Below are 26,878 nucleotides of genomic sequence, written 5' to 3'. Positions count from 1 at the left end.
TTAGCTGATTATGCTGCTTCCATGTGGCAGGATTATCTGGCCAACACATTACAAGTTTTAAATTCATAGTCAGGACAAGCAGGGACCTTCCCTAGACATCTTATTGCTGTCATGTTGAGGGATTATGTAGCCAACGGCCAAGCCTAAAAGTCCATCCAATAAGGGATCCTCGCTCGCCCATATGTTCAATCTCATCATCCACATCAACCCCATGTGGTTTTCACCATATAATATTAGCCATTCAAGGTTTCAGTTTTTTAATTTAAAAACTGCCAAATAGTGGGCTTCTCTCCTAAATAGGGATTTAGGAGACAAACATGTGGAATTCTATTTAGGTGACACCTACATTGCCACATGTAAGATTCCTGAGATGTTTAGAGTTCTTATCTAAAGAGTTAGAGTCTTCGCACCGAATTGTTGTATTTTCTTGCTTTTTATGTATGATTTCTAAAAAATTTGAAAATAGAAGCAGGGGAACTATTATTGTGCTCCCCATTACATGTTAACATAATACAAAGGAGCAAAACCCTCCAAACTTGTTTATTATAATATTTATAATGAAATACAATAAATAGAAGTGTAAGTACCATTGCTTTGAATCCTTTGATTGATTTAAATGCCTTACATTCATTTGACTATGAGATGACATACTTGTTTATGTTAATATTGTGCAATTAATGGGAATTGTTAATTCTGAAATTTTGATTCGCAACTTTACAAGTGATCTATTGATAACAGATAACACTTATATACTTCTTTGATTAATGAAATTAAATTTCAATTATAAAAAAAAAAACAGATAACACTTATATAATTATGGATTATGACACTTCATGTGGAGATACTTCAATTTTATTGAATACAATGGTTTTATTATTAGAAGTTGCATATATGAAATTTCTATTTCTCAAATATCTTCTATTTTTTGGGGTACTTGCTATGTTTATTTATTTATTTATTTATTTATCTATTTTTTGGGGTGCAAGTGACCTATTGATGACAGATAACACTTGCTTTTTGGGTCATGCCTCCACATGTTAAAACATCCCACCCCACCACACACTAATTGTAACAGTGACAAGGCTCATTAAGGCTAGGTTAGAAAAGGAAAAAAATGAATACAAGTAATTTACTTCAAAGAATCGTTTTTATTCTGAATTACTTGTATGCATATGAAAATTTGCAATGAACTCTTCTTTCCCTGAATTACTTGTATGAATATGGAAAATTTAAATTTACAGAACACTTATTTATGGTAGATTGAATCTAAAGCCTAAGTTATAGAAAGTAAAACAAGCTTCTGAGCTCTTCGAGATTTCTTTTTCCTTCTTTATGCTTAATTGACAACTTCCTTGGTTTCTCCTTCAGTCCTGTCACTTTATCATGTCCTAGAGACGATGATTGAAACTTTATGAGTAGCAATACAATACAGATAAAATGCCCTAATAAAAGTCCAATCACGACTTTTGATCAAAAAAAATGTCGAATCACAACCAGAAAACTTACTTCAGCTCAACCTCTGGTTTGTTGTGCCTCTCAACTTCTTGACAGGGGAAGTTCTGCACCCAAACAGTATGAATCCATTCAGCTTTATAATGTTAAAAATCAAACTAAATGATTGTATGGGGGTTTCCATGAAACCAAATGTAGTAATGCAGTCATATTATCCAAAACCAACAGGCCGAGTAAGACAAAGTATCAAATCCAACTCTAAAGACGATATTTCTATCAAACCTTCTGTTAAATCTTTTCAAATCCCATGGCATACCATGAACAGCACCATTCTCCACAACAAAACCAATGGAGCACTACTACCCAAAAAATCCTAAAGCCAAAAAGGCAAAGGTATCATAAAGATGATGCAAAAAATAACCAAAATGTTTTCTTTATCAATAGGTGAAAATGTTTTTTTTTTTTTGATAGATAAAATTCAATTGATTTCACTAGAAGCAAATGATAAATAGTACGTTACTAGCATCCCAATATGAGGCACAAGGTGCAGCCTCACTCATTGATACAGAAACATCACAAAAAAAAAAGTAAACAACAAGGAGCAAAATGGAAAGGATGCAAGAGGAGCCAAAGGATGCATAGAAAACAATGGAACAATCTTGACACTATACAACCAACTTGTAAGCCTCCTAAACACATGCTTTTGTGCCCATAGAACAAAGGATGCAATAGGGACCAAAGGATCCACTCCACTATAAGAGACATTTTATGATTCCTTCTCTTAAATTCTATGGAAAAAAAGAAACACAATGAAGAATTCAAGGTTATGCAAAGATAATGATCAAAGGCATTCACATTTGGCAAGTGCTAGGACACAACTAAGCAAACCTGATATGGTAAGTTTGATATAGTTGGAGCTATCCCACCCAACCAATTAACCAGAAAGAACTTCTAATGAGTCAACCAAAATCCATACCCAAATGAGGGTGGCAAAGAATTGTTTTCAGCATGTAAATGAGTAAATCAGTTCTAACCGAACTATAATCATGATTAACTCCAGTTATGATGGGTTAACCCAAATATGGCCAGATGGTGAGCTTGGCCGGTCATATATCCACGTTAACCCGTTCCACCACCTCAAGCTAACATCATTTGGTTCCCCAACAAGAATAAGTCAGCATTTCATATTCCAAACTAAACAGTAATGATCCAGCATATCTAGTTAACATTTTGGTGTCAAATGGAGGAAAACAAATGACCCAGAACCAGATTCTTATTTTACAACCAACATCCGTAATTGCAAAATTATGCATACCTGCAAACACAGGGCAGCCTCTAGAGTGTTTCGTATGCATGTTAAGTAAGGCCTCAACGTATTTGCCTGGAATATCCACCCAAATGAAAGAAGAAAAACAATAAAATCAAATAAAAATGGGCGTATCTATTAAGTAATCCATATAAGATTATAATTATAAATTGGTAACTCACAAAACGATAAAAAAAAAAGGCATAGAATCAATTCTGGCTTCGGCATAGTGTAAGCCAAAGTACGATTATAGACTGGTGACATAAATGCAAGTAAACTACAGCAATATAGGTCATTTGTGACAAAGAGTTCTATCAATGAAACCCTACATCCCAGGGTCTGATCGCATGAAACTCTCCCAAATAGAAGCAAAAGACGTGACACTTAAACCGAAAATCCGCTTACCATCAAGGGAGTTGAATATTTTTCGCGAGTACAACGTACGCTGCGAAGCCAAGAAGTAGAGACAGAAAGGAAGGAGAAAGCTTTATGAGGAATGAAAAAATAAAATCAAAAGGCATAGAAAGAAGAAAATCGATTACGAAAATAAAATAAGAACTCCGACCTGCCGTATTAAGAAGCAGCGAAAAATCCAACTACAGTCCGCTCTACCAACTGATCGAGCTAAGGTCGGACGTTTTTCTGTTTTTGAATATGAGATTATAGAGCGGGTTGAAATGATCGCACCTCCCGGCCTCCCTTCCTTACTAACCCTCCCCCAATCATGGTCATGGCGGGATTCGATCCCAACTCACCCTTACAACCAAGTAGCTAGATGTTACCCACTGCAGACCTGTTCACGGGCCGGGCCGGGCCGGGCCAGGCCGAGATCAGGCCTGACTTTGCCTCTTTACAAGGTTTGTAACCCTACCTTTTCCTTCCTTTCCATGCATTTTCCTTCAAACCAAACATAATCTTATAGCTTTACCTGCAGCTATCAAAATTATCCTTACAAATTAATAGGACATCTTTTAATATAATTCAAAATATCAGATTTGCCCTTCTAAACTTCACTAGATCTAACATTTTTATGAAGTAAATTATTTTATTCTTTTCAGTCTAACTCGAGGATTTTTTTAATTAAAAGTGAAAAATTCTTTTAGAGGCATTTTTAGGGTTGAACAAATAGTTTATTTGGCTAAAAACCGAAACCAAATTTTTCAGTAATTTCAGTTAAAACTGAATTTTATCATTATATATGTACAATATATTAAAAATATATTATACAATATATATAATAAATTATATATTTTAATATATAATACAATACAATATAATATATATTATACATATTATATAGGTATTATGTGCTAATTTATATATTATATAGATAATAGAGTTTAGTTTATTTGGTTTTTTCGATTAACCAAATTTTCAAACCTGAAAATTGAAACCGAAACCGAACTTTTATAAAACCAAAATAGCCAAAATTCGAAAAAACCAAACCAAAAATTTTAGTTTGGTTTAAATCGGACAATGCTCACCCCTATGTATTTTAATTAATTTCCATATTGATTGATAGATATAAGGGTAAAATGGATACTTTTGAAAAATTAATGCATTTGGTAGTAGTTCACACACAAATCAAATCGCAAAACTAGCTTCCACTGAAAATGGCGCAACTTAGAGTGAAGTTGATTCAACAATGCAGTTTTCAGCAAAACTGCAATCCAACACATTGGATCGAACTAGGGAGGTGAGCATGAGATTTCTCTGAATTTTTCTTGCAAAAATCAGAGAGAAAATTTTTATCTTTATTAGTCCCAAAGTTGTAGTCGAATTGGGAGAAAACCGGGAAACAAAAGGGTGCAGAGAGGACTATAAACTATAAAAAATATGAAATTGTCCTTGACTAGTCTGCCCCCTCCTCTTTTATAAACTCTTATGGAGCTATCTCCTAATCAAATTAGAAGATAATTCATATCTAAATCAGATCTCGACTCTCTTTAGAGATAGACCTTATCTTCTTATAAGATTAGGTGCTCCATACCCAGATCCAAACCCAAATTCGCCTCATGTCACATGACTGCTTTAAGTTGTCATGTGATATCTTGATTTATCATATTAATCATGGGCTTTAGAACCACTAGATGTATGGCTCACAACCCAAGAGCGTTGCTGGCCTATTTAGGTTTAATATGTATGGTGGGGATCGCAACAATGACCTCACATAAGTCCACATGGCCAACCTCTTTGAAAAGGCATGGCGAATTCACTACCAAATGTAGTGAACCCTTGATCTCATCACTATGGGCTCAAATGGACCCAACATTTACTATTAAATTATCCTTGAATCCAACCATCCTATGAAGACCCAAAGATAATGGACTTAAGTAAAATATAGCCCATCAGGTAATCAACCATTAATGGTCTCTTACACTTAACCTCTTAACCCATAATGATCAAACATTATCAGACAAGAAAGGACCCCTCCCCTAACTGCAATGTGCAGTGTCATAGTCTATGCTCGAATGGATCCTGGTATTTAAAACCTTTTGCAAACACTTTTCTTAAAACATAATATATATACTTTTCTTAAAACATAATATATATATATATATATATATATATATTGCAAAAACAAATCTCAAACACGATTGAAATCCACTATTGACAGTTTAGATTTCCATTAGAGAGAGTGTAGTCCAAATCATTCACTTTGTTCGACAAAATGGTTGATCATATCACTATGATCACCCACTCAAGTAAATTCTCAGACTACCCCAACATGCCAAGTTTTGACCCACAAAAGATCTTATTTATTGGCATATCAAAGGCAACTCAATCCAACACCCAATGCAGTACCATAATCAAGTCTAGGGGTTATGTGTAACTTTCCAATTTTGCCCATCAATCTCCAAGGTCTAGGGCATAACTGGAAAATGACCAAGGTCCAGTGTTTTAAACAAACTCACATTACATGTGCTTCGGGTATCATAGCAGCTGAGACAAGCTGCTCCAACTTCTTTGGCAACACATCAACATCAGCCTTGGCAGGATAAACTCTCCAAGTCTATCCAACGGTTGAGAACATTCTAAACTAACACAAGTCTCATAAGTGTCTAGTTTAAGGGGTAATTTCACATAAACATACCAATGGCAACATGAAACAATAATATACTTTTATTCATTTACAATAAATGTTTTCGTACATCAATTTGATTGGAACTAAGGGCATACACTGTTTAACAACTATAGGTTTTTTCAATATTACAATGAAGATTTTTGTAAAAGTGAAACCTTAGGGGAGGTTTTTATGATTGTTAGAAACCATGAGGGAGGTTTTAATATTTTACCCTAAACAAAAAATGGCTAGGTCCAAATCCGAGCCTAGCCTAACCATCGGACCTAGATATTAAGTCTAAACCTAGCCTTATATAAAGCCTAAAGCCTAGGCCCGAATCGGAAACTCGATCTAGACTAGGATTTTTCATGGCTTAACTTGATTCAATTATATATAATTTTGACAACCAAACTGAACATCTCAATTGCCATACCAACTGAAACCAACCAAAATGGAACAAGAACCAACATAGGATAGGAAGTCTCAGGTTATTGATTTGATCGGGTTATACCAAATCGGCAACTCCTTGGTCCTAATTTGATTTTGGCCAAGACCCAAGAAAATAAATCTGATGTGGCATGATCTGATCACTCCTAGCTGGCAACGGACAACACCTGAGAAGGAGAAGAAGACGAAGGATTCCTAGGGAGCTCGCCCGACGGGAACACTTTGATGCTTAAGTTAGAACTCAGTGGAGAACTTAGAGAGTTGTAAAGGAAAATGAGCTAAGAGTGGAGATGTGCACTTACTCAAAAAAAATTCCCCTTTGCCCCTTGGGAATCAGGGCCTTTATATACTGATTCTCTGTCAAATCGGGTGTAACCACATCTGATTCTTTGCTACAGCCGTTATTCGCCAGACTGATTCAATTGGTGCTGGTAACCGTTGCACAGTACGTCCCGTTAGTTGAGAGACTTTATGCAGAGCTACCGTGCACAACGCCGCTTGACGTGAGACGTGGGAGTAGTCCTCTGGACTGGTAGGTGCTGCGCCGCCAGACAAGAGACGTGGGAGCAGTCTGACAGGCACGGTCTTGTCAGATGAGAAATTTCCTGAAGACTCCGGGTTACTCAATAGCGAGCTACCTTGCAGCAAGCCGTTTTGTGGCAAGCTGTTCTATTGGGATATCAGCGAGCTCACTACGTCGAGTTGTGGCCAAGCTGTCAGGCTGAGCTGTTGTTCACGTCGAGTCATGTCCACGTGTCACCTGGTTAGGAGGTCGGGTCAAATCACCCTCCATCAATTGCCTCCCACTCCTCGGGCTAAGGGTCTTGCTCTAGCGCGGGGAGTTAATGAAATGATGGGTGGATTTGACCCACAATTCAAATTACTTTGACCGACCACGCGTGGTTTTCAGGTTTTTTGGGCGCCAAAAAATGCACCAAAATTGCCTTCAGTTTCGGAAGATGTGCGGTTGTCTTTATTGTGAGCTGTTGGATTCACTTTAGCCAGATCCATCGGCTTTCGGGCACAATGGCTATAAATAGGAGGGCCCCAGGCCTCATTTTCTTACGCCAAATTGCCTTGCTTTCGGTTTTGAGGTTGCGCCTTCGCCTTGTTTGCTCAAACTCTCCCCATTCACGTCACTTTCTCATATCATTTTTTTTTGTGAGTCCCCTGTCTTGTCCAATAGTGTCTGGGTACCCGTGGGACGGTTACCAGGGCGAGGTCCCCTCGAGCTCGGGGGGAGCTTGGGGTTTCCTTGAAGGGTGGTCTTTGGAGGCTCGGGAAGCCTCCGGTAACTTGGCTTCCACTTCCCGGGGTCGAGAGTTGGATAGCTTCGACCCTTCGTCCATGTCTATGGAGAGACTCCGGGCTCTATTCTTTCATTACAACCTCCCCAGGGATCTTATTTATAGCCTCCCATCAGGCAACTATCCCTGGGAACATGATCATGACGAGATCGTGATTTTTGAAGAGTAGCTCCTGGCTGGTCTCCGACTCCCTCTACACCCTCTGTTAGTGGAGGTTCTTTCCCACTTCAGTGTCACCATAGACCAAATGCACCCGAACTCTGTTCGAAACTTGGTGGGGACTATTTCCCTGTTCTTTGAGTACTGTCTTCCTCTTTCTCTCGATACCTTTGCCTCTATCTTCTCAATTAAGAATGCCTCCCCTGGAGCCCCTCCAGAAAGGCGCTCTTATTACTTTTCCCCCCATCCAGGCTTCAAGCTCCTCCACGAGCTGCCTAACAGGATCCCAGCCTGGAAGTGGGGTTATTTTGTAGTTCGCAACCCCAAGGGGTGGCCCTTTCTGACCCACTGGAGGGCTGCCATTCAGGATCCGAGCATTGACTTGGACCCGAAGGTTTGGGAAACGCTGCAGTCTTGGGCGGGGGTTGACTTTCTCTATTCAGATTACTTGGATGAGGACAAGCTTGTGCAGGCTGGCCTGAGCCCCGGTAGGTTACCTTTAGGTTGCCTTCTCTTTTTTTTTTTGCAAGCTAGACTAATTCCTTGTGATTCTTGCAGCCAACATGTCTGGTGTGGATGCACGTCACCTGTTGTCTAGCAACCAGAAGCGTAGGGTGAAGAGGTCACGCCCTGACCAAGCATCCACTTTTGGGGCCGTCGAGTTCAAGGCTGCAGACCCAGCCTTTGTTCCGCCGTCGGAGGTCCCACCTATGCCATTCGAGGAGTAGCCATGGGAGGCAACGAAGAAGAAGAGGTCCCACCTCAAGAGCAGTACCCTCCAGCCGCGCGGTCCGACTCCATGTCTTTTCGCGGTTTCCTACCGAGGGTAGGGATGAAAGCATCACCAATTTCCTCGTGGCCTTGCGGAGGAGCCGGCAGTCAGTCAATCATGAGGAGATCGCGAACTGGGTCGGGATGCACCCTAGGCAGCTCTTCAAGCTGACCTCGGCTCACTGCATGGTGGTAAGTGCCAGCTTCTTCCCTTTTCTCCCCCCCCCCCCCCATTTCTTTTACTTACCTCGGCTTTCTATTGACAACTAAACTCCGCCATCCATGCCATGTCCTGTCAAACTGCTATTCATTCCCAGGATGCCACCAACCAGAGGTCGGAAGTGTGGAGGCTCCAACGCAAGCTCGACCAGGCCCGGGGTGAGGTCCTCTAGGCTCAGAAGGGGAGCGAGGCCCATGAGCTGCTCGTTAAGGACCAGTTTGTTATTATCCAAGCTCAGAAGGGTGAGGTCCTCCAGTTAAGGACTAGTAGAATAGAGGCCCACTTTGTTATTATCTTTGTTTTTTCTAATCTTTTAAAATTGGGTGAAACGAGTAGAACAGAGGCCCACTTTGTTATTATCTCTATTTTTTCTAATATTTTAAAAGTGGGTGAAACGAGTAGAAAAGAAACCCACTTTGTGGGGAAGCTCGGGATGCATGTATAAGACCATACATAGGGATTTGGGTGGGGCAATCTCACTAAAAAAGAAGAAAGCGGGAGTGTAGGTAGATATTGAAGTAATGAAGAGAGAGAGAGACATTATCACATGCGAACAAAAAACCCAAAAGAATCAGAAGGGCTTAGAGAGAAAGTGAGAGAGAGCATATAGTAACCTTCTTAGAAGAACAAGTTGTTCTTCGTACACACATTGACACATAAAGCACACTCATTGTACACAACTTCTCTCTCTCTCTCTCTCTCTCTCTCTCTCTCTCTTTGGTATACGTTTCTTCTAATACATGTGCTGCATTTGCATCTGTTTGAAATGGGAAGGGAGACGACATAGACAACAAGAAAAGCTCGAACAGATGAGTTGTAGTTGCAGAGGGAGTAGAACAAAAGCAGAAGCAAAAGCTCAAGCAGATGATGTAGACAGCAAGAAAAGCTCGAGCAGATGAGTTGCAGTTGTAGAGGAAGCAGATCAGAAGCAAAAGCAAAAGCTCAAGTAGATGACACAAACAGCAAGAAGAGTGGTAGTTGATTTGGAGGAAGAAGGGATTCTTCCTTTTCACAACAACTCAATCGTATGTTGGACTGGAGGGGTTTTTTGTCCAAAAGGAAAAAAAGGAAACTAAATAGCGGAATGGGAATCGCATTCCGGAGGAGGGGGTCGGGAATGGTCATTCCCCCATATGGGGGAATGGCATTCCGCCTACTCATTCCCATTCCAGTCGACCAAACATCCAGAAATAGAATGACCCATTCTGATTATGATTCCAAAGTTTTATTCCCTCGAACCAAACAGACCCTAAATTTCTTAGGAGCCTCCAGAGGAAGATCTTGAAAATTAGGGGTATTTATAACTTTTAAACAAATTTGAGCCACTTTGAAACCAGTTCAGGGTAGGGAGAGTTGACATTTTCCCAAAGGACTTCATAGTACTTTTTAGTTGTAAAGCTTCCATTTGTTTCTCTAGTCCATAAGAAGGTACCCTACTGGTCATCAGAAATGGGTGTACTACAAATGGGCTCAATGATGTGTGAGACGACAAATTGAATGCAAACTCTATTTCATTATGTATTTTCTTGATCTATTAGATCCTTGATTTTTTAGGTGTTTGCAATCTCTTAGACTTGGGCCATAAGGAGCACTAAAATTGCCATTCGCTTGGATCCATTGATGGTCCCTAACCAGAAGATTAGAGTTTTCTGCAAACTTTTACTCCCAAAGAGGGGTCAAGATGTTGCAAGGCTTCTACTATGCTTTTCTAGACCTTTGAGGCTGTGGGAGAAGATTTCCTAGGGATTGAGTCTTTTCTAGAGAGATATTTGCCTTTTAGGACTTAACCTATAGGGAGTTCAGCTTAATGATAAAGTGTCGGACCAGCTTAGCTAAGAGAGCTTTGTTCCTAAGGGCTAGATTCCCTAGACCTAGACCTCCTTTATTTTTTAGAGCATGGAGTTTATTCCAGGCCGCTTATCTTAGGTGCCTCTATCTTTATTTTCATTCCACCAGAGTTGCCTCATTGATTTTTCTAGCTCATTTGCAGTTTTCTACAGAAGTTTTGAGACATTCATAGCATAGATGGGTGTTGAATAAAATACATATTGGATTAAGGTTTGTGTGACTACAAAGGAGATAGAATTTGCTTTCCATTTACCAAGGTTACTCTTGAATTTGTCTACTAAGAAATTAAATGATTGGCTTATTTTGCTTCCCCAAATGATAGGCATTCCCAAATATTTATTGGTTGAGTTAAGGGAAGCCATTTTTAATTGCCTCATAAGGGTTTTAGAACCCTTACTAGGGGTATTTTTGCTAAAATACACTCTCGATTTCTGCCAATTTACTGCTAGGTCTGATCCTAGAATTGGGCTATGAGGTCTTTGAAGTCTACTGCTTCTTCCATAGAGGCTCATCCTAAGAGGAGAACATCAAAAGAAAATAGAAGATGTGAGATGCGGGGCATCTTTCCCCACTTTGACTCCCAAAAATTTACCTTTAGCGCTTGCTCTAAGAATTAATCTGGTTAGACCTTCCATGGCAAGGACAAACAAATAAGGAGATAGGGGGTCTCCTTGCCTAATACCTCTAATGGGGGAGAAGAAGCCTTCTGAGGTGCCATTTATGAGGATAGAGAAATGGCTTGAGGAGACATAGGCCTTGATTAAATCACACCAATTTTCTATAAAACGCAAAGACTTAAGGAACCGCCGAAGGTAGTCCCACTCTAGGGAGTCATAAGCTTTTGAGATGTCCTTTGAAAAGAATGATATTATCTTCGATGAGATGCCCTTTGACAAAAGTGGCCTAGTAGGGGGAGATGCATTCTCTAAACATAGGTTTCATTCTGTTGGCCAACAATGTTGCAATTATTTTGTAGATTACATTACATAGGCTAATTAGGCTGTACTGGTTGACTTTAGACAGGGATTTGGTTTTAGGAATGAGAGCTATAAAGGTGTAATTTATGTTGTCTACAAACTTATTGTTTTGGAAAAATTCATAAACATAGTCATGAATTTTCTTCTCCATTGTCTTTCAAATCCTCTAATAGACTATGGTTGGAAATCCATCTAGTCCTGGAGCTTTCAAGCTACCTATTGAAAATACTACTTCCTTGATTTTATCAAAAAGACCATCTATTTCTAAGAGGTTGCTTTCTCTCCTACTCTAGAACTGAGCTTCAAAGAAATCCACAAAAGTTTTGACTATCACTTCATGCACTGAGATCCAATTTCCTTCATTATTCTTGATCCAAGATATATGATTTATCTTATGCCTAAAGTTTACCACTTTTGTGGAAATAACTTGTATTTCACTTCCCTTCCTTTAGCCAAAGTTGTCTGGATTTCTGCCTCCAAAAGGATTCTTGTTGGAAAAGGAGTTTTTCCCTGGTCCTAGAGAGATCTCTTATTTTTTGGCTATTTACATCATTCTCGTTACATCATCACCAAAATGTTTTTTATTCCATATTCTTAGCTTTCTTTTGATGTAACCACTCCTCCTGAATTATGCTCTTGCATTCATTTTCCAGAAGCCAATCTTTGAAGAATTTGAAAGTCTTGGGTTTCTTATTTGAATCAGGATTTATGGGCATTTGTATTTACTTGTGGTCTGAACCCCATTTAGGACAGATATGAGCTTCCAAGGTATTAAATAGATTTATATAATCAGTTGGAGTGAAAAGCCTATCCAATTTTTTCTCCCTTCTACTACTGCCTAGTTGCCCATTTGACCAAGTTTTGGTTCCCCCAACAATGTTTATTTCTTGGAGTTGAAAGAGCTCTATGAAATTTTCAAAGTTCTTAGCTAATGAGGAACCTATGTAGGTATTGCTAATTACATCATCATCATTACAATCAAAATTTAGGTCTATGTTGAAGTCCCCAACTATGGTTGGAGGAATGGTTTCATCAACAAGGGTGGATAGGTCATCTTTGAAAGTAGACTAGAAAACAACTTTAAGTTGTTCTCCACATAGGAAGCATATAACCCACGAGACCTCTAGAGGGTAGGATTTCAAACTAGCAGTGATGTATCTATTAGTCATCTTCAAGATTTCTACACTAATACCCACTTTCCAAAAGAGGCTTAATCCCCCTGCTAAGCCATTTGGCTTTCTCAGTTTGGAATTTTATTTCTGAGGGGAATATTAGGTTTGGGGAGGTTCTTTTCACTTGATTAACAAAATTTAATCTAAACGTTTTCCTACATATTCCTCTATAGTTCCAAGAAAAAATGGAGAAATTATTAGGAGTAAAGAAATTGTGTACCTCATCATCCCTTTGGGTGTTGGGCTCGAACACACCTTCCATGATGACAAACTTAACAACAACATTCTTAGTTTCTTGTTCATTATTCTCTAGACGTGTGGAGGCATTAGGGATTTTCTCATCAGACAGACTGAGGGATCTAAGTTTATTGGAAGCGGGAGTACCTAGGATCTGAAGAGTAGATAAATCTTCCTCTAGGACTCTCCTTGGTCTTTTATGCCCGAGATTTGAACTTGGGATCCGGGTAGTGTTTCCATGCGGGCTTGGATCTCCTTCGGCATGGGTCTAGGTTGGGTATGCAGGTTGGCCAATTGGTTGAGAGGGTTAATGGGATTAAAGATACTCCACTGGTGGCCCTTCTAAAACGCTTGAGGATTCTCTGGGTTTGAGCGAAGGGTTTCATGATTAGTGGCCACCATACCAGGGCTACCCAGTTCGAGGCTTCCAGGGCCTAGATCTCCTTCAGTAAGGGTCTAGGTTGGGTACGTAGGTTGGCCACTGGTTGAGAGGGTTAATGGGCTTAAAGATACTCCACTGTTGGCCCTCCTAAAACACTTGAGGATTCTCTAGGTTTGAGCGAAGGGTTTCATGATTAGTGGCCACCATACCAGGGCTACCTAGTTCGAGGCTTCCAGATCTCTTCGAGTGGGGTAACTGGGTTTCTATACCTACTTTGTCCTGGCTACTACCTACTCTAGTCCTAGTTGAGTTGCCTGAACCCGATGACTCTCATCTTACCCAATGGCGGTTACTTGCTCTACTCTGTCCTTGTTGCTGCCCCTCTTTGTTGTGAGATAGGAAACTACAAACAACAAAGACCAAAAGAAGTACACAGAGATTTTTTTTTGCGAAGGGAAGGCTTAGGAGAGGGACAAAGACGAGGAAGGAAGATTAAGATGAGTGGAAAGTCAAAGGAAAAGAGAGTTCCCATGTAGCATTGTTCCATCATGTACAGACCATTTTATTATTGGCAAAGTGACCTCTCCTAGGTATCGAGAACCTTCGGAATCAAGGTACATTTGCCATAAAAGAAAACAATTAAAACAATTCATAATGTGAAACCTATTTACTTTTGGTGAAGTGACCCCTCCTAGGTATAGTACAAAAAAAAAATACATTTATAGCGGCCGAGCTGCCTCTAGAAATATTCATCTTTAGCAACAATCAATTAAAACTATCGCTAAAGACCAAGCAACTACCGCAAAAGGCGCAAGCGTTGTTTTCCACTTTCCCTCCCCCACGCCTCTTTCTCTTCAGGTTTGATCTTCTTCCCACCCTCTCTCTCTCCCCCCTTTTCTCTCTGCTTGTCGCCAATTGTCTCTATTTCTACATCAATCGCACTCCCTAATAAAGCTTCATTTGTTTGCAATACAAACGCTGAACTAGGGTATTTATGTTTTGCGGTTCGCGTTTGCAAGCATTTGTTTGACATGTAAAAAAGTAATGATTATTAGATCAAAAATGTATTTTATGACTTTTTTACTCTGAAAAGAGAGCATTGTTGTACCTATTTTTGGATACAATTTTGTATTCTTTTGATAATCAACTTTTAACAAAGTAAAGGCATTGGAGCATTTAATGATGGGGCCCACACTTAGCACCGATTTTAAACAAACAAGGTGAGCATAAAAATGATTTAAATCTGAACCATGTTTACATTCATGAACCAAAAAGGGGATAAATATGTAGTGTACATATTTGCGATTGTATTGCAACCAAACACAGCCTAAAGGATTTTCATTTCTTATGTCAATCAGTTGGTTTCATTTACTAGGGACCAGAAACACAAATAAGAATGGGAGAAGGGAGAGAAGGAGATTGGGAGTGTGCGGGATGCTAGAACAGAAACTATGCATTCAGATCATTTTGCAATAGATGTAAACAGCCTCGACTTCTTATCAACACTAAAGCTCCTACCGATTCTAAATGGCTCCCTTGCATTGGTGATTGGATCCAAGGTTCAAAGTATCGACATGTATCGACTCGTAGAGTGGGTGTATAGTAGGTCTAACCAGTTTTGGGAGTAGAGGAGACCTAAACCGGCTCCTCTAAACCGGTTGCAAAAAAAAAGGCTTGAAAATGTGTATCGATTTGCCCAATACGCCCCTATTGGTGTATCGATATTTTGCACCTTGATTGGATCTACACTGGTTAGATCTTGCTTTCTTCACTCTACCCCCACACACCTCTTGGAGTCTCAGTAACTCTGTAGTATGTTGGATGGATATTACTGAATTAACTAATTAATCATACATAGTCTCACAAACATCGCTTTCTCGCCTTATTTGTTTCTTACTTCAATTGGTCATCTCATGGGTATTTTCTGTTCCAATATCATTAGTTTTATTAATTCAACATTTTTATATAAAATTGCAGTTGGAGCATATGTTGGCAATTTATTGATTGGAAGTTTTTGCATGGTAGGGGCTTCACATAGGAATCACTAATCGAGGATGTTACATGAATTGGCCTTTTCAAATAGGAGTTAGGGTTTATTGAAATTTCATTAGTAGAATTTGTATGTAATGGGAGGTTTAGCAGGGGTTTGGTTGGTCTTACCTGACTAATCATTGGCTTATATGATGATTTATGAATGACCCATTAGTAGTTGAAATTTACAGCATTTTCTATATGTTTTGATGCTACACATGAAGATGAGGATGGGCTTTTCTCAAATAAAGGATTCCTACCTATTTCTTGATTATATACTTAGGCCCCGTTCACTTTTTGGTAAGTTACTTACTTGGGTAAATTCAGTTACCTGGGTAAGTTTTTCCCGGGAAACACTAACCCGGGTAAGTGCATTTACCCATGTTCTTTTATTTCTCATGTAAATAAGGCAATAACCATTTTAGCCATAAAAATCCATTATTAAAAAGGGCATTTTCAAGTTTTGGCAACTTTCCCCCTAGGAAAATAAACTTTCCCTGGTCCCCACATAAATCTGAAAAAAGAACATGGGATTCTTGGTCAATGGGAACCAAAATCCAATTGACCAACTTTCCCCCCTCTCAAAATCCAAAAAAAATAACACCCCCTTAGTTTAGAAACAACTGTCGTTTATCTGAGTGACACGCTTGATGATTTTTGAATTATGATTTTTGGTATCAACCATGGTATTTCAAGCTAGAAAAATTCAGTTTGAATTATGATTTTTGAAGGTAATAGGGAATAAGGAATGTAAGACATTTGGCGTAAAAATACATCGCAGAATGTTTTGTTGTAATTTCAAACATATAGGCTCCGTTAGGCACCACACAGGACAAATAAAGTGGGACTAGCCACTAGATACAATAAATACCAATTTATTTTACCTTTTCTCCAATGCCCCATGCATGACGTCTGATGCAAAATGTGGTTCTTACAACCAAATACGTTTTGTTTGATTGTTAAAGTCAAATCACCTATGTTGTGCTTAGGTGGAGTCAAAATGGGAATGCAACACTATGATACCAAACACTACCACAGTCAATAAATCATGATTCTAGTCTTATGGACTGTCAATTGCACATTAAAACTGAACTAATGAGGTTTGTTTTTTTATATTGTTGTAGTTTATTGTACAAATGATAAGCCATTTCTTTGACATAAACTGGTTGATCTTATCCATCCAATGAGAGAACTTTTCTTTTTTATATTGAATCTAATAAAGGCAACACCTTTTTAATGAAATTTTCTTTTTTACTTATATAAAAAATTTGTGTTGCAAGTTATGTGCAGATTGCTTTTTTAGCATTGTACTTGTGTCCTTGGATGTTATATCTTTTTAATATTTTGCGCTAATGAGGTTTGTTTTCCTTTCCAGGGGGTTCTACCTGCTGCTGTTGATTTTCAAAAAGAGATGTTTAGACTTCAAGATATGGAGCGGTTGCTGGCACACCTCTTTGCTAGCAGGTGAGATGGAGTAATAAGCACTTAAAATGGATAATTTGGACTACATAGATGAATAGATAAATCATAGTAGAAAGGAAAATAAGAAAAGCCATTAGGGAAAGAACTCCAAAGTGAATATGATAGCTTAACTCTGCTTTGCTGATTGTCCAAAAGTCTGCATTTACAAACATAAGAAGTATGTAGGTGGAGTCTAATTAGGCTGATATTGTTTCATTTAAGATTTACTATGTTAGTATTGTTACTTTCCCATTAGTTTTAGAAATTTCTTATTGAGATTCTAACATTGTTATGGAATGAAATATCTTGATGTGTATGATAGTTGGATACCTCTATAAAAATATATGCACATGGTAGAAATTTAATTAAATATGACAAGGCATAAGTGCTATAGACAATTAGCTTCAAAAACTAGATATAAACATATATAAGCATATAATGTGGAATACCTATACTCATTTCTGTGTCTAGAACTTTTGGAAATGGAGAATTGTATACCTATTTCCTGTGTCCACATTTGTATCTGAGCACCATAGGTTTCAGTGTGTTGTTTGTGTAGAGAAGTTAAGGTGGCATGCACTTTTGGGTTTTTAAACTCTGCAATTAGACGGTTAGTCTGCCTAACATAAAGTTGAAGATTTAATAAAAAATATAGAAGAGGCTTTAGTGAAAATTGTGGATTAATTATTTCTCTAAGATGCGTGACCCTTTTCTTGGGGTGGGGAAGGGGGATTAACCAAGAAGAGATGTGGATTAATATTATTGGTGTACATGGTTCCATTAGTATGAACTATTATAGAACTTAGGGGCTATAGTTAAAGGTATATGCTTGGACTAAAACCAAAGAAAAAAGATATGGCCATATATGTCCAGTTGTAGGTACATGGTGGTCACTTTGATAATCAGAGCACAAAAGGTGTTAAACATGTATAACATATATGCTTGCGATGAGTTTATAACTTGACACATATTTGCGATGAACTCTTGACCTGAAGTAGGTCGATGAGCTTTAGACCTACACGGATTTGCGATGAGTGTAAACTCATCGCAGAATGAAAGCAAATAAAAGGAGCATGTGCGCCATTAATTGCGTGCACAACGTGACTCCATATGGGCCTAACAATGATGCATAAGCCAAATAGTAACGTTACCCATGCCATGTCAGTTTAAAAGGGTCACGAAAGGAAGTAGCACACGTGTATTATGAGGATCCTCAACCGAAAGGAACATTTATCCCCGAGATATTTCATAAGACATGTGGCGAAACCCTAGCAGTGTTCCCTGACAACTGACACCGAATCCAAGATTCCTTTTCCTAGTGGGAATCAAATGTTTTTGGCCCCTTCCTTTCGGGACCTCAGGATCTCTCCCTATAAATAGGGGTCCATCTCAATTGCTCTAACCTTTAACCTACCTCTTGCACTTGGCTTTCCTTTGTCCTTCAAGGAGATCCTTGTACATAGCCTAACCACCATATTCACATTAGAATCTCTGGTTATTCCCTAATCACAGAGGATGGCCGCATGCATGATCAACATTTCTCCCATTCCTGGAGAACACAACAACAAACAAGAGGACATTAACCCAGATATTGGAGATCAATTTGGTATGGAGTCGACCAAGTAGTTTGACATCGAAATACTCTCGAACAAGGTTTATGAGTTTGAGTCCTGATTCAATCGCATGGAGCAGATACAACAGGAGATGAGAGATGAGAGCCACTTTGCAACTTCTCCTCCAGTAGTCGACCAGGATCGAATAGTCCCCTTTCACCCCAGTCGCTCCCCCTGCATCTATCCCGACCAGTTGCCATTCCTCCAATCAAAAATCTATTGTGCCTGAGCAACCTGCCAAGACCAACCCTACACCTACACAAACCAACTAATCCACCATTGAACAGCCTTGGGTTACTTCTCAGACCAACCTGATGAAAGAGGCACCGCTCAACCGCGGTGAACTGAAGGAATACGTTCAAGGGCAGATGGTGGAAAATCAAAATAGGGCCCAGGCTTCCCTCATCTTACAAAAGCCCTACTCTAACTAAATCCTTTACAAACCTTACCTTACTGGCTACGTCTCTCCCAAATAGTAGCCATAGTACGACGAGCAGAAGGGAAGCCCGCAAGAGCATGTAAACAAGTTTGAGCATGTTTTGGGATCTTTTGCTCTCGCCAAAGATCTGAAAGTCAGAGAGTTCCCCAAATCTTTGATTGGGCCAGCCTGCACCTGGTTCATCAACCTAATCACAAGTAGCATTGACTCATGGGCAGAATTGGCAAAGAGGTTCCTATCAAAGTGGTTTACCCTAGAGCAGAGACTGGCTTATGTGATGAGATTTCAGAAGTTGACCCACTCGGTTTTCGACAAGCATGTCACTGAGAAGAGTTTTACCAAATAGTGCATGCAAGGCATGTAGTTCAGCTACAACATTGGCATAGAAAATGTAGAAATTGAGACTTTCAACCAGTTGTGGAAGTGTGTGGAGAGGATGACTCACATTGTTAAAAGCACTTCGTTCCAGGCAATTTTGTGAATCTGATACCCATCTACACCTTGAAGTTGATGAGCATCCAGAAGGAGACATTCAAGGGGTTACCCATGGAAGTGACAGACTTTAATGGTAATGCATCCATCACGGAAGGATCCATTGAGCTACTAGTTGTGATAGGGCCATTCACCATCACCTAAGAATTCTGGGTGATCTTAGGGAAGACTGTACCTTGCCATGCTACGACATCCATTGATACATGGGTTGGCCTTAGTCCTTTCGACATGCATCAATAAATTAAGGCAAAACATTGGGGACGTCTGGTGAGGATTCTGGCGGCTCGCATCCCTTTTCATAAATTAGAGACTCATCTACAAGATGCGATCTACTACACGAAATTGGCCGATGAGGGTGAGATGAGGGTAGCCAAGGTAGAAGGCATGCAACTGCCAAACCTTGCGAATGAACCCCTTATCACCCTAGAGAGGAAGAAGAGGACGAGGTGCATAAGAGTGACAAGTGGTAACGGAAAGAGCTACTACACCATCATAGAGAAATACGAGGATGGTGATGCACCAACAACTAAGAAAGCCATCCTGGAAGTATGACTTTACGATTAATGTTTGTTACATATCCTAAAACGATCACTGTAGGGTATACTACCATTGCTAAAATTGAAATAACCAATATTCTTGATATTTATCATATATACATCATCAAAAGTTTGCTATACTGTGGTAATCAAGTTCAAGTCAACCACTATACATGCATTTTTATTAAAATAAAATTTGCCACATGCTCATCACTTGAACTACACATATAATATTCATATACATCCATCATTGTACGCATGCACTCTGAATGGAAATGGTTATTGCTGTCTCCAATATGTATATACCTCCATGCACTCATTGTGAATAATGTTTTAACCAGAACTATTTCGCCGCATCATCTTTACAAATAGACATCACGATGATCTCATCGCAAAAGGACAATGAACCATCTAAACAACGCTTACCAGAATCGAAGGTACAACACACCCAATAAATACACACAATTAATAACGGAGCCAAAGATACTAAAATTTACTCGAAATAATAGGGATAAAAGGAGGAGACTGTAGAGTACGATGATGAGGTCCATGCACCTCCCAAACATATGTAAGATTTCATTGGTACAGTGATAGAATTGTTAGAAGAAATAAACATGGCCACAGTAGGAGCAGAGAAAAAACCGCTATACATTTCAGCCAAGCTATGATCCGAGGAGAAACATAAGTTACTTGACCTTCTGAAAGGTAAAAGAAACCCTTCCTCATTGCAAATGTTAGGCTTTTATTAGAAGTAAGACTGATTTGTGTTTTCTTTCATAGAGTTCTAGGATGTCTTCGCTTGGTCGTATGACTGGATGCTGGGCTTGGACTTGGCCCTTGTCAAACATTCTTTGTGCATAGATCCAAGATTCAAACCAGTGAAACAACCACATTAGATCTTCAATCTGGAAATAGCTATGAAAATCAAGGAAGAGGTCGAACAACTTCTAAAAGTAGGATTCATCAAGCCCGTTGCACATCCACAGTGGTTAGATAACATGGTTCTAGTTAAAAAAAAAAATGGACAACTCAGGTTAGTAATCAAACTCTAACAACACAATTAGCTTTTGGTTATCAGAACAAAATTAGCGCACTAACTTCACCCACCCCTACCTTAGGTGCTGTGTTGATTTTAGAGATTTGAATAAAGCCTGTCCCAAAGATGAGTTCCCTTTACCAAACATGAATATCCTGATCAAGGTTCAAAGTATCAGAAATGGTTTGCATATTGGAAAGGCAAATTTAAGAGACGTATCAGGATACACATAGGATATGCATGGATACAGACGAAAAATTAAGATACAGATGGAAATGCTATAAATACTTCAATAAATCATAAATAAACATCAATATCATTAAATATAAGACATAAATAGGCTATTTATGCATAAAAATAACATGTTTTAGTGGTTTTTATGAAAAAATACATTATAATCAATACACGAGAACAAAACATACTATCTAATAAAATACTTAATTCAGTTCCAATCTTCCAAATTCCAACTTCAAATTTTCAATCTATTATAATTTACAAATTGAACATGTGAATCCCAATATGATGAAGTTAGAGGTTAAAACATATCTTGATCACTTTCATTAGATTCATGCCTTCGTTAAACTAATGAATGGTAACAAAGTGATGGAGTTTATTCTCTACCTAAATAAAACATTATTAAAATTAGATAATAAATAAACAAAAATAATAAAAAATATAAAAATTGTCATGACTTGACAATTTATTATAGTTCCTAAAATCAAAAGTGACGACCGTCAATACCTTAGGGAGTTATGTGCAGGTTGAAAGTTACTTATAACAACATTAAACTTATCTTTGACGTAACAACAATATTCATTCCAAGTCATTTTAGTTGGGTAAGAATTCACATATGCTTATCTAAAATATTCATATTGCTCCCAAGTGCATTGCTGATAATGAGTTTGAGACTAATAACTTGATCCATAATTATGTGAATCACATTGTTGTGTACTTTATGTGTTGTATGAAGATGAATTATAAGTTTGTCTATCATCATATCCTTCACTAAAAAGCCAAGAACTCATAGTAGATAAACTAGATCTAGGAGTAGATTGAGTAGTAGCCATGTGGCCCATACCATATCCATAATCTAGAGATGATCTCAAAGTCATGCTACCCATGACTTGCATCATTTCATCCCTAGTTACCATATGCTTGACTCCACTCATTTTGTCTTTCATAACCATAATTGCCCATTAACTATGAATCCCTACGGTTATGACGATTTTGTTCTTCACTAAAAGGCATTGAGTTATAAATTGGTGGTGTATATTTGAGATATTCACCACTTTGATCACCTTGATATTGACCATCTTTAGAATCAACACCTTGATTGTTTTCAGTGTTACCATCTCCATTTCCACCATCACCACCACCACCACCATCATTGTCATCATCATCATCATCATCATCACTATCAATGGTTGTATTTTTTTTTCTGTTTCTCCTATTCTCCGACCCACTGATCAACATTTACCCCCATTTGACTAGCAATAAAGGCATCAGGTCTTAGTGAATCACCTAACTCCTCTAACACCCTTGATGTATCTTCTATCTCTACCAATCACGACAATACTGGATCATCTTCATCATATATGTCATCAAGGTTAATCGGGTCAAAATAACCTTCTGCATGCCTCCTATCTCTAATAAGATGTATAACCCTTAGTCTCATATTGTAATGCACATATACCAACTTTTCAAAAGTCTCATAGGATATGCGGTTCCTCTATTTTGTATGGATAAGGCCAAAGGTATTTCAATTGCATTTACAACCAATAGATGATGCAGTTTGTGATAGTACCTTTATTGTAATCTTTCGAAATGTGGGGCATCTTGACCATACATTTTTACACCATTTAACTGAAAAATATAAAATAAAAATATTTTAGTATCATATATTATTAAAATAAAAAATTACTTAATAAAATATTAATAATTCTAAAATATATTAGAAATTTAGAATTCCATCATACTTGGGTCGATTTTATCTATTGCTCTCTGTGCCAAACTATCTCCAAATCCTTTTAGTGCCTCATAGAATAATTTGACCTTATTGTTATTTGAAATAACAAGTATTATTATTATATGATCAAATCATCATCAAAACATATTATATAATTTATAAAAACTAATGAACAATAAATAAACAAATAATAACTAATAATTATATAAAAATTTACACTTATCTCTTGGATTGCAATGACAATATTATCTTCATTAGGCTCCAACTTTGTAACCACCTTTTTTAAAGAACTTAACAAATCTTCATCAATGTTGAGATCTATAGAATATTAAAATGTTGGATTCAAATAATATGTTGAAATTCAAAACATATAATAAGGTTAATGATTATTTTAAATATTTAGTCAACATAAATGATTGAATGTAAATAATATAAATTCAAGAACGAACATACCTGCTTTGTGAATATTATGGACGACTTGTGAATTCCATCTCTTCTCTTTGATGTTTATAATCTTTTTATGGGAACTCGGGCCAACTTCTTTGATTGTTAAAACAATTCTTCTCATTGCTTTATATAAAATTCCCATTGTTGCCCGTTTTTCACCATCAACTATTCGAAGCACTTTAATAATGGGCTCAATCATATTACAATATAGAGAAGTTACTCTCCAAAAATTTAGATTATAGATTATTTTCTCAACTTCTTGCCCAATCAATGTTTACTTTGTTGCAACGATTACTAGTCATCCGAATCAATCATGACTCTCAATACTGCTTTTTGAGAAATAAGACTTTGCAATGCAGTGTAATTTGTGGCAAGTCTGGTGGGCCCTAAACATATTAGTTCTCTACCTTTTGTAAATTTCCTCATCAAGTTGAGAACTATGGCATGATTATAGATGAAAGTTGTAATTTTTCGCTCTTTTGCAATAAGACTGCACATGGTATCCAATATATGTGCTTTTTATTTCCTTTTAACATTTTCTCAATTGCTTTATAAGCACTTCCATTGTTAGTTATGATTTGGACAACATTTTTAGGACCAGTTTTATGAATCATTGAATTTATTAGTTTATACAAATATTGTGCATTATGGCACTCATTTGATACATCAGTAGATTTGTTAAATACTGTTTGTCCACTGTAATACATCATAAAATTTATGATGGACAATTTGGTTGGCATTGTCCAACCATCGCACATGATGGTAAGCCCATAAGTGTTAGTCTTTTGATAGAATGCATTGAAATGGTCTTGTAACTTAGCCACTTCTTCATCTAAAACTTTTCCATCACCTTATAAGATGTAGGCCCCTTCAAACCTTTTCCTGCATTGGCTATTCCATTTATCATAATTTGATAATATGGGGAGGTTGTTACATTTGCAGGAATGTGATTATATAATAAAAACTTTGCAATTGCTTTTTTCATATTATGTTAAGGGAGTATAGTTCATTCTCTCCACTAGCAGGGTCTTGGAACGCTGACCCGACATATAATTTCGTGATGGGGACTTACTCCTCGAGCTCGGGGACTTACTTCTTTGCTTCGGGGACTTGTTTTTTTTCCTTTTCTTGCTGCTTATTCCTTCTTCCTCTCTCTTCCTCTTTTCTCCTGACTGGTTGTCTGTTTTCTATTCTTCTAATCATTCTTTTGTCCTTTTCTTATTGCTTTCTCAACATGTTCTTTGAGATGTTTCTGCATCACCTTAGAAATTTCTTGTGAGCATTTAGGGCAATTAACAACATTAGGATATTCTCTTGCTAAGTGATGTTTCAAATGGGTCACACCACCAACTTTCATAACTTGCCCACAAAAGTTGCATTTTGTATGGAGTCGATTCCCATCAACCCTAGTGCCATATTTCCAACCAATATATTCTTCTTAATTTTTTTTGGTGCCATGTCGAAGGGTTAAATGGTCAAATTCGATATTCCAACTCCCAAGTATCAGTGTATCACAGATTCATAGTGTTACACTATCGTAATGCATATGGACAAAAATTCATTCGAATTTAGAAGCAATAATTATATCATAAATCTAAGTATCTAACAAGTAATTAAATAAATTATATAATTTAAAAATAACAATCATTAATTACCAAATAACCAATTATACATCGTATATATGTATTTAATCAATAGTATCCACCATGAATCACATAAAAATTCAATTATTATATAAATTATCCAGTTTTTAGTATTAATGTGTAAGTAAACAAATGTTATCTAATCTAATTAAACAGTTAACAATTATATAATCAAATAATTATGTAAAATATGCAATTATTTATTCAAACACTTTTTCTCTATCTTATTATCCTTTAAATAATTATTTATCTTTATTGAAATAATTATTTTGCATGTTTTATTCTAAAAAAAAACTAAATAGTTATTTATTTTGTATTCAAATAATTATTTTGCATTTTTTATTCTAAAAATTAAATTAAAATTTGAAAAATTAAATATATAACAGAAAAATTGAATGGATTATGGACATAATACATCAAATAATTATTTTACATGTTTCATTCTATAAGCTAAATAATTATTTATTTTTATTCAAAAAATTAGTTTACACATTTTATTCTAAAAATTAAATATACATTATATAAGAGAAAAATTAAAGGGATTTATGGACACAATACATCAAATAATTATTTTTCATGTTTCATTCTAAAAACTAAATAATTATTTTTATTCAAATGATTATTTTGCACATTTTATTAAAAAAATTAAATTAAAATTTGAAAAATTAAATATATAACAGAAAAATTGAATGGATTTATGGGCAAAATAGATCAACTAATTATTTTGCATGTTTCATTCTAAAAAATAAATAATTATTTATTTTTTTCAAATAATTGTTTTGCATTTGTGATTCTAAAAGTTAAATTAAATTATGAAAACTTGTATATGTAACAGAAAATTTGAATGGATTTATGTACATAATACATCAAATAATTATTTTGCATGTTTCATTCTAAAAACTAAATAATTATTTATTTTTATTTAAATAATTATTTTACACATTTTATTCTAAAAATTAAATTAAAATTTGAAAAATTAAATATATAATAGAAAAATTGAATGGATTTATGGGCATATTCACATAATAGATCATCCATATATTTACTGTAATATGTAATTATTTATTATTAAAATTTAGATTATAGCAAAAAAAAAACAAACTAAAATTTTCACATGATTGATCAATCTTATGGAATTATGGATCATTTTAGATCAATCTTAGATCTTCAACATACTCAACTCTTAAAAAGAAAAAAGATCAATTATTTAGAAAAAATTCAATTGATCTATGGACATGGTAGATCATCCATAGATCTACAACATACTCAATTTCTAAACATAGATCACAAGAAAAAACTAAAATTTTTATTTTTTTTAGGATTTTTTACAATTCTATAATTTCTTCAAATATTGACAAGGATCTACATATAGCATCAAAATACATGGGATTTTTTGCACAAAAATAGTAGATCAACACACATAAATTTGTTTTGAAGCATCCAAACTAAAAAGACACAAAAAGATTGGCAGAAACAACAACAACAAAAAAAAAGAGAAAACATACATATTTTTGCTCTTTTTTTTTAACAGCTTTGAAAAAGTTGTTGGATCTTGCAAACTTGTAGATGTTTTGGTGGATTTTTAGTAGACGAACGTTTTCCATGACATGATGCACAAGGAGATAAAGTGCTATGTAGATGACATAGTGGTCAAAGAAAAGAAGAGGGAAGATCATTTTGAGGTGCTTAGGAAAGTATTTGATAGATGTAGAACATTCAACTTGAGACTTAGCCCTTTGAAATGTGCATTTGGGGTACAGTCTGGTAAGTTCCTTGGTTACAGAGTAGGTCATACCGGGATTCATCTAGATGAGGTTAAGGTGAAAGCGGTCCTAGACCTTCCACCTCTCAACAATGAGTCTCAACTAAAGA

General features: G+C 36.8%; 1 protein-coding gene and 1 long non-coding RNA gene across 3 annotated transcripts in view; both read right to left on the bottom strand.

Moving 5' to 3' along the window:
• ARPC4 (binding protein) overlaps positions 1-3,647 on the bottom strand; it is a 64,024-nt gene extending 60,377 nt beyond the window's left edge. Inside the window, exons 1-4 of one of the 2 annotated variants that reach the window (XM_088964517.1) lie at positions 3,324-3,647; positions 3,164-3,203; positions 2,768-2,833; positions 1,507-1,559 (exon numbers count right to left, since the gene is read on the bottom strand). In XM_088964517.1, coding sequence (XP_088820643.1) covers positions 1,507-1,559; positions 2,768-2,833; positions 3,164-3,166 — 122 coding nt within the window. In that variant the 5' untranslated portion in view covers positions 3,167-3,203; positions 3,324-3,647. The remainder of the gene's footprint in view (positions 1-1,506; positions 1,560-2,767; positions 2,834-3,163; positions 3,204-3,323) is intronic. The other variant, XM_088964518.1, reaches the window with a different exon arrangement.
• A 16,741-nt stretch (positions 3,648-20,388) lies between these two features.
• On the bottom strand, positions 20,389-21,106 carry LOC148874682 (uncharacterized). The gene is made up of 2 exons (XR_016100613.1): positions 21,028-21,106; positions 20,389-20,918 (listed from the first exon to the last, which is right to left on the bottom strand). It is a non-coding gene; the product is annotated as an uncharacterized LOC148874682 (long non-coding RNA).
• Positions 21,107-26,878: the final 5,772 nt, after the last annotated feature.

The sequence above is a fragment of the Nelumbo lutea genome, chromosome 1, assembly GCF_056320005.1.
Source record: "Nelumbo lutea isolate HS-2025 chromosome 1, American lotus-T2T, whole genome shotgun sequence".
Taxonomy (NCBI): domain Eukaryota; kingdom Viridiplantae; phylum Streptophyta; class Magnoliopsida; order Proteales; family Nelumbonaceae; genus Nelumbo; species Nelumbo lutea.
Note: the sequence above shows the minus strand (reverse complement) of the source record. Positions and strands in the feature narration are given on the sequence as shown.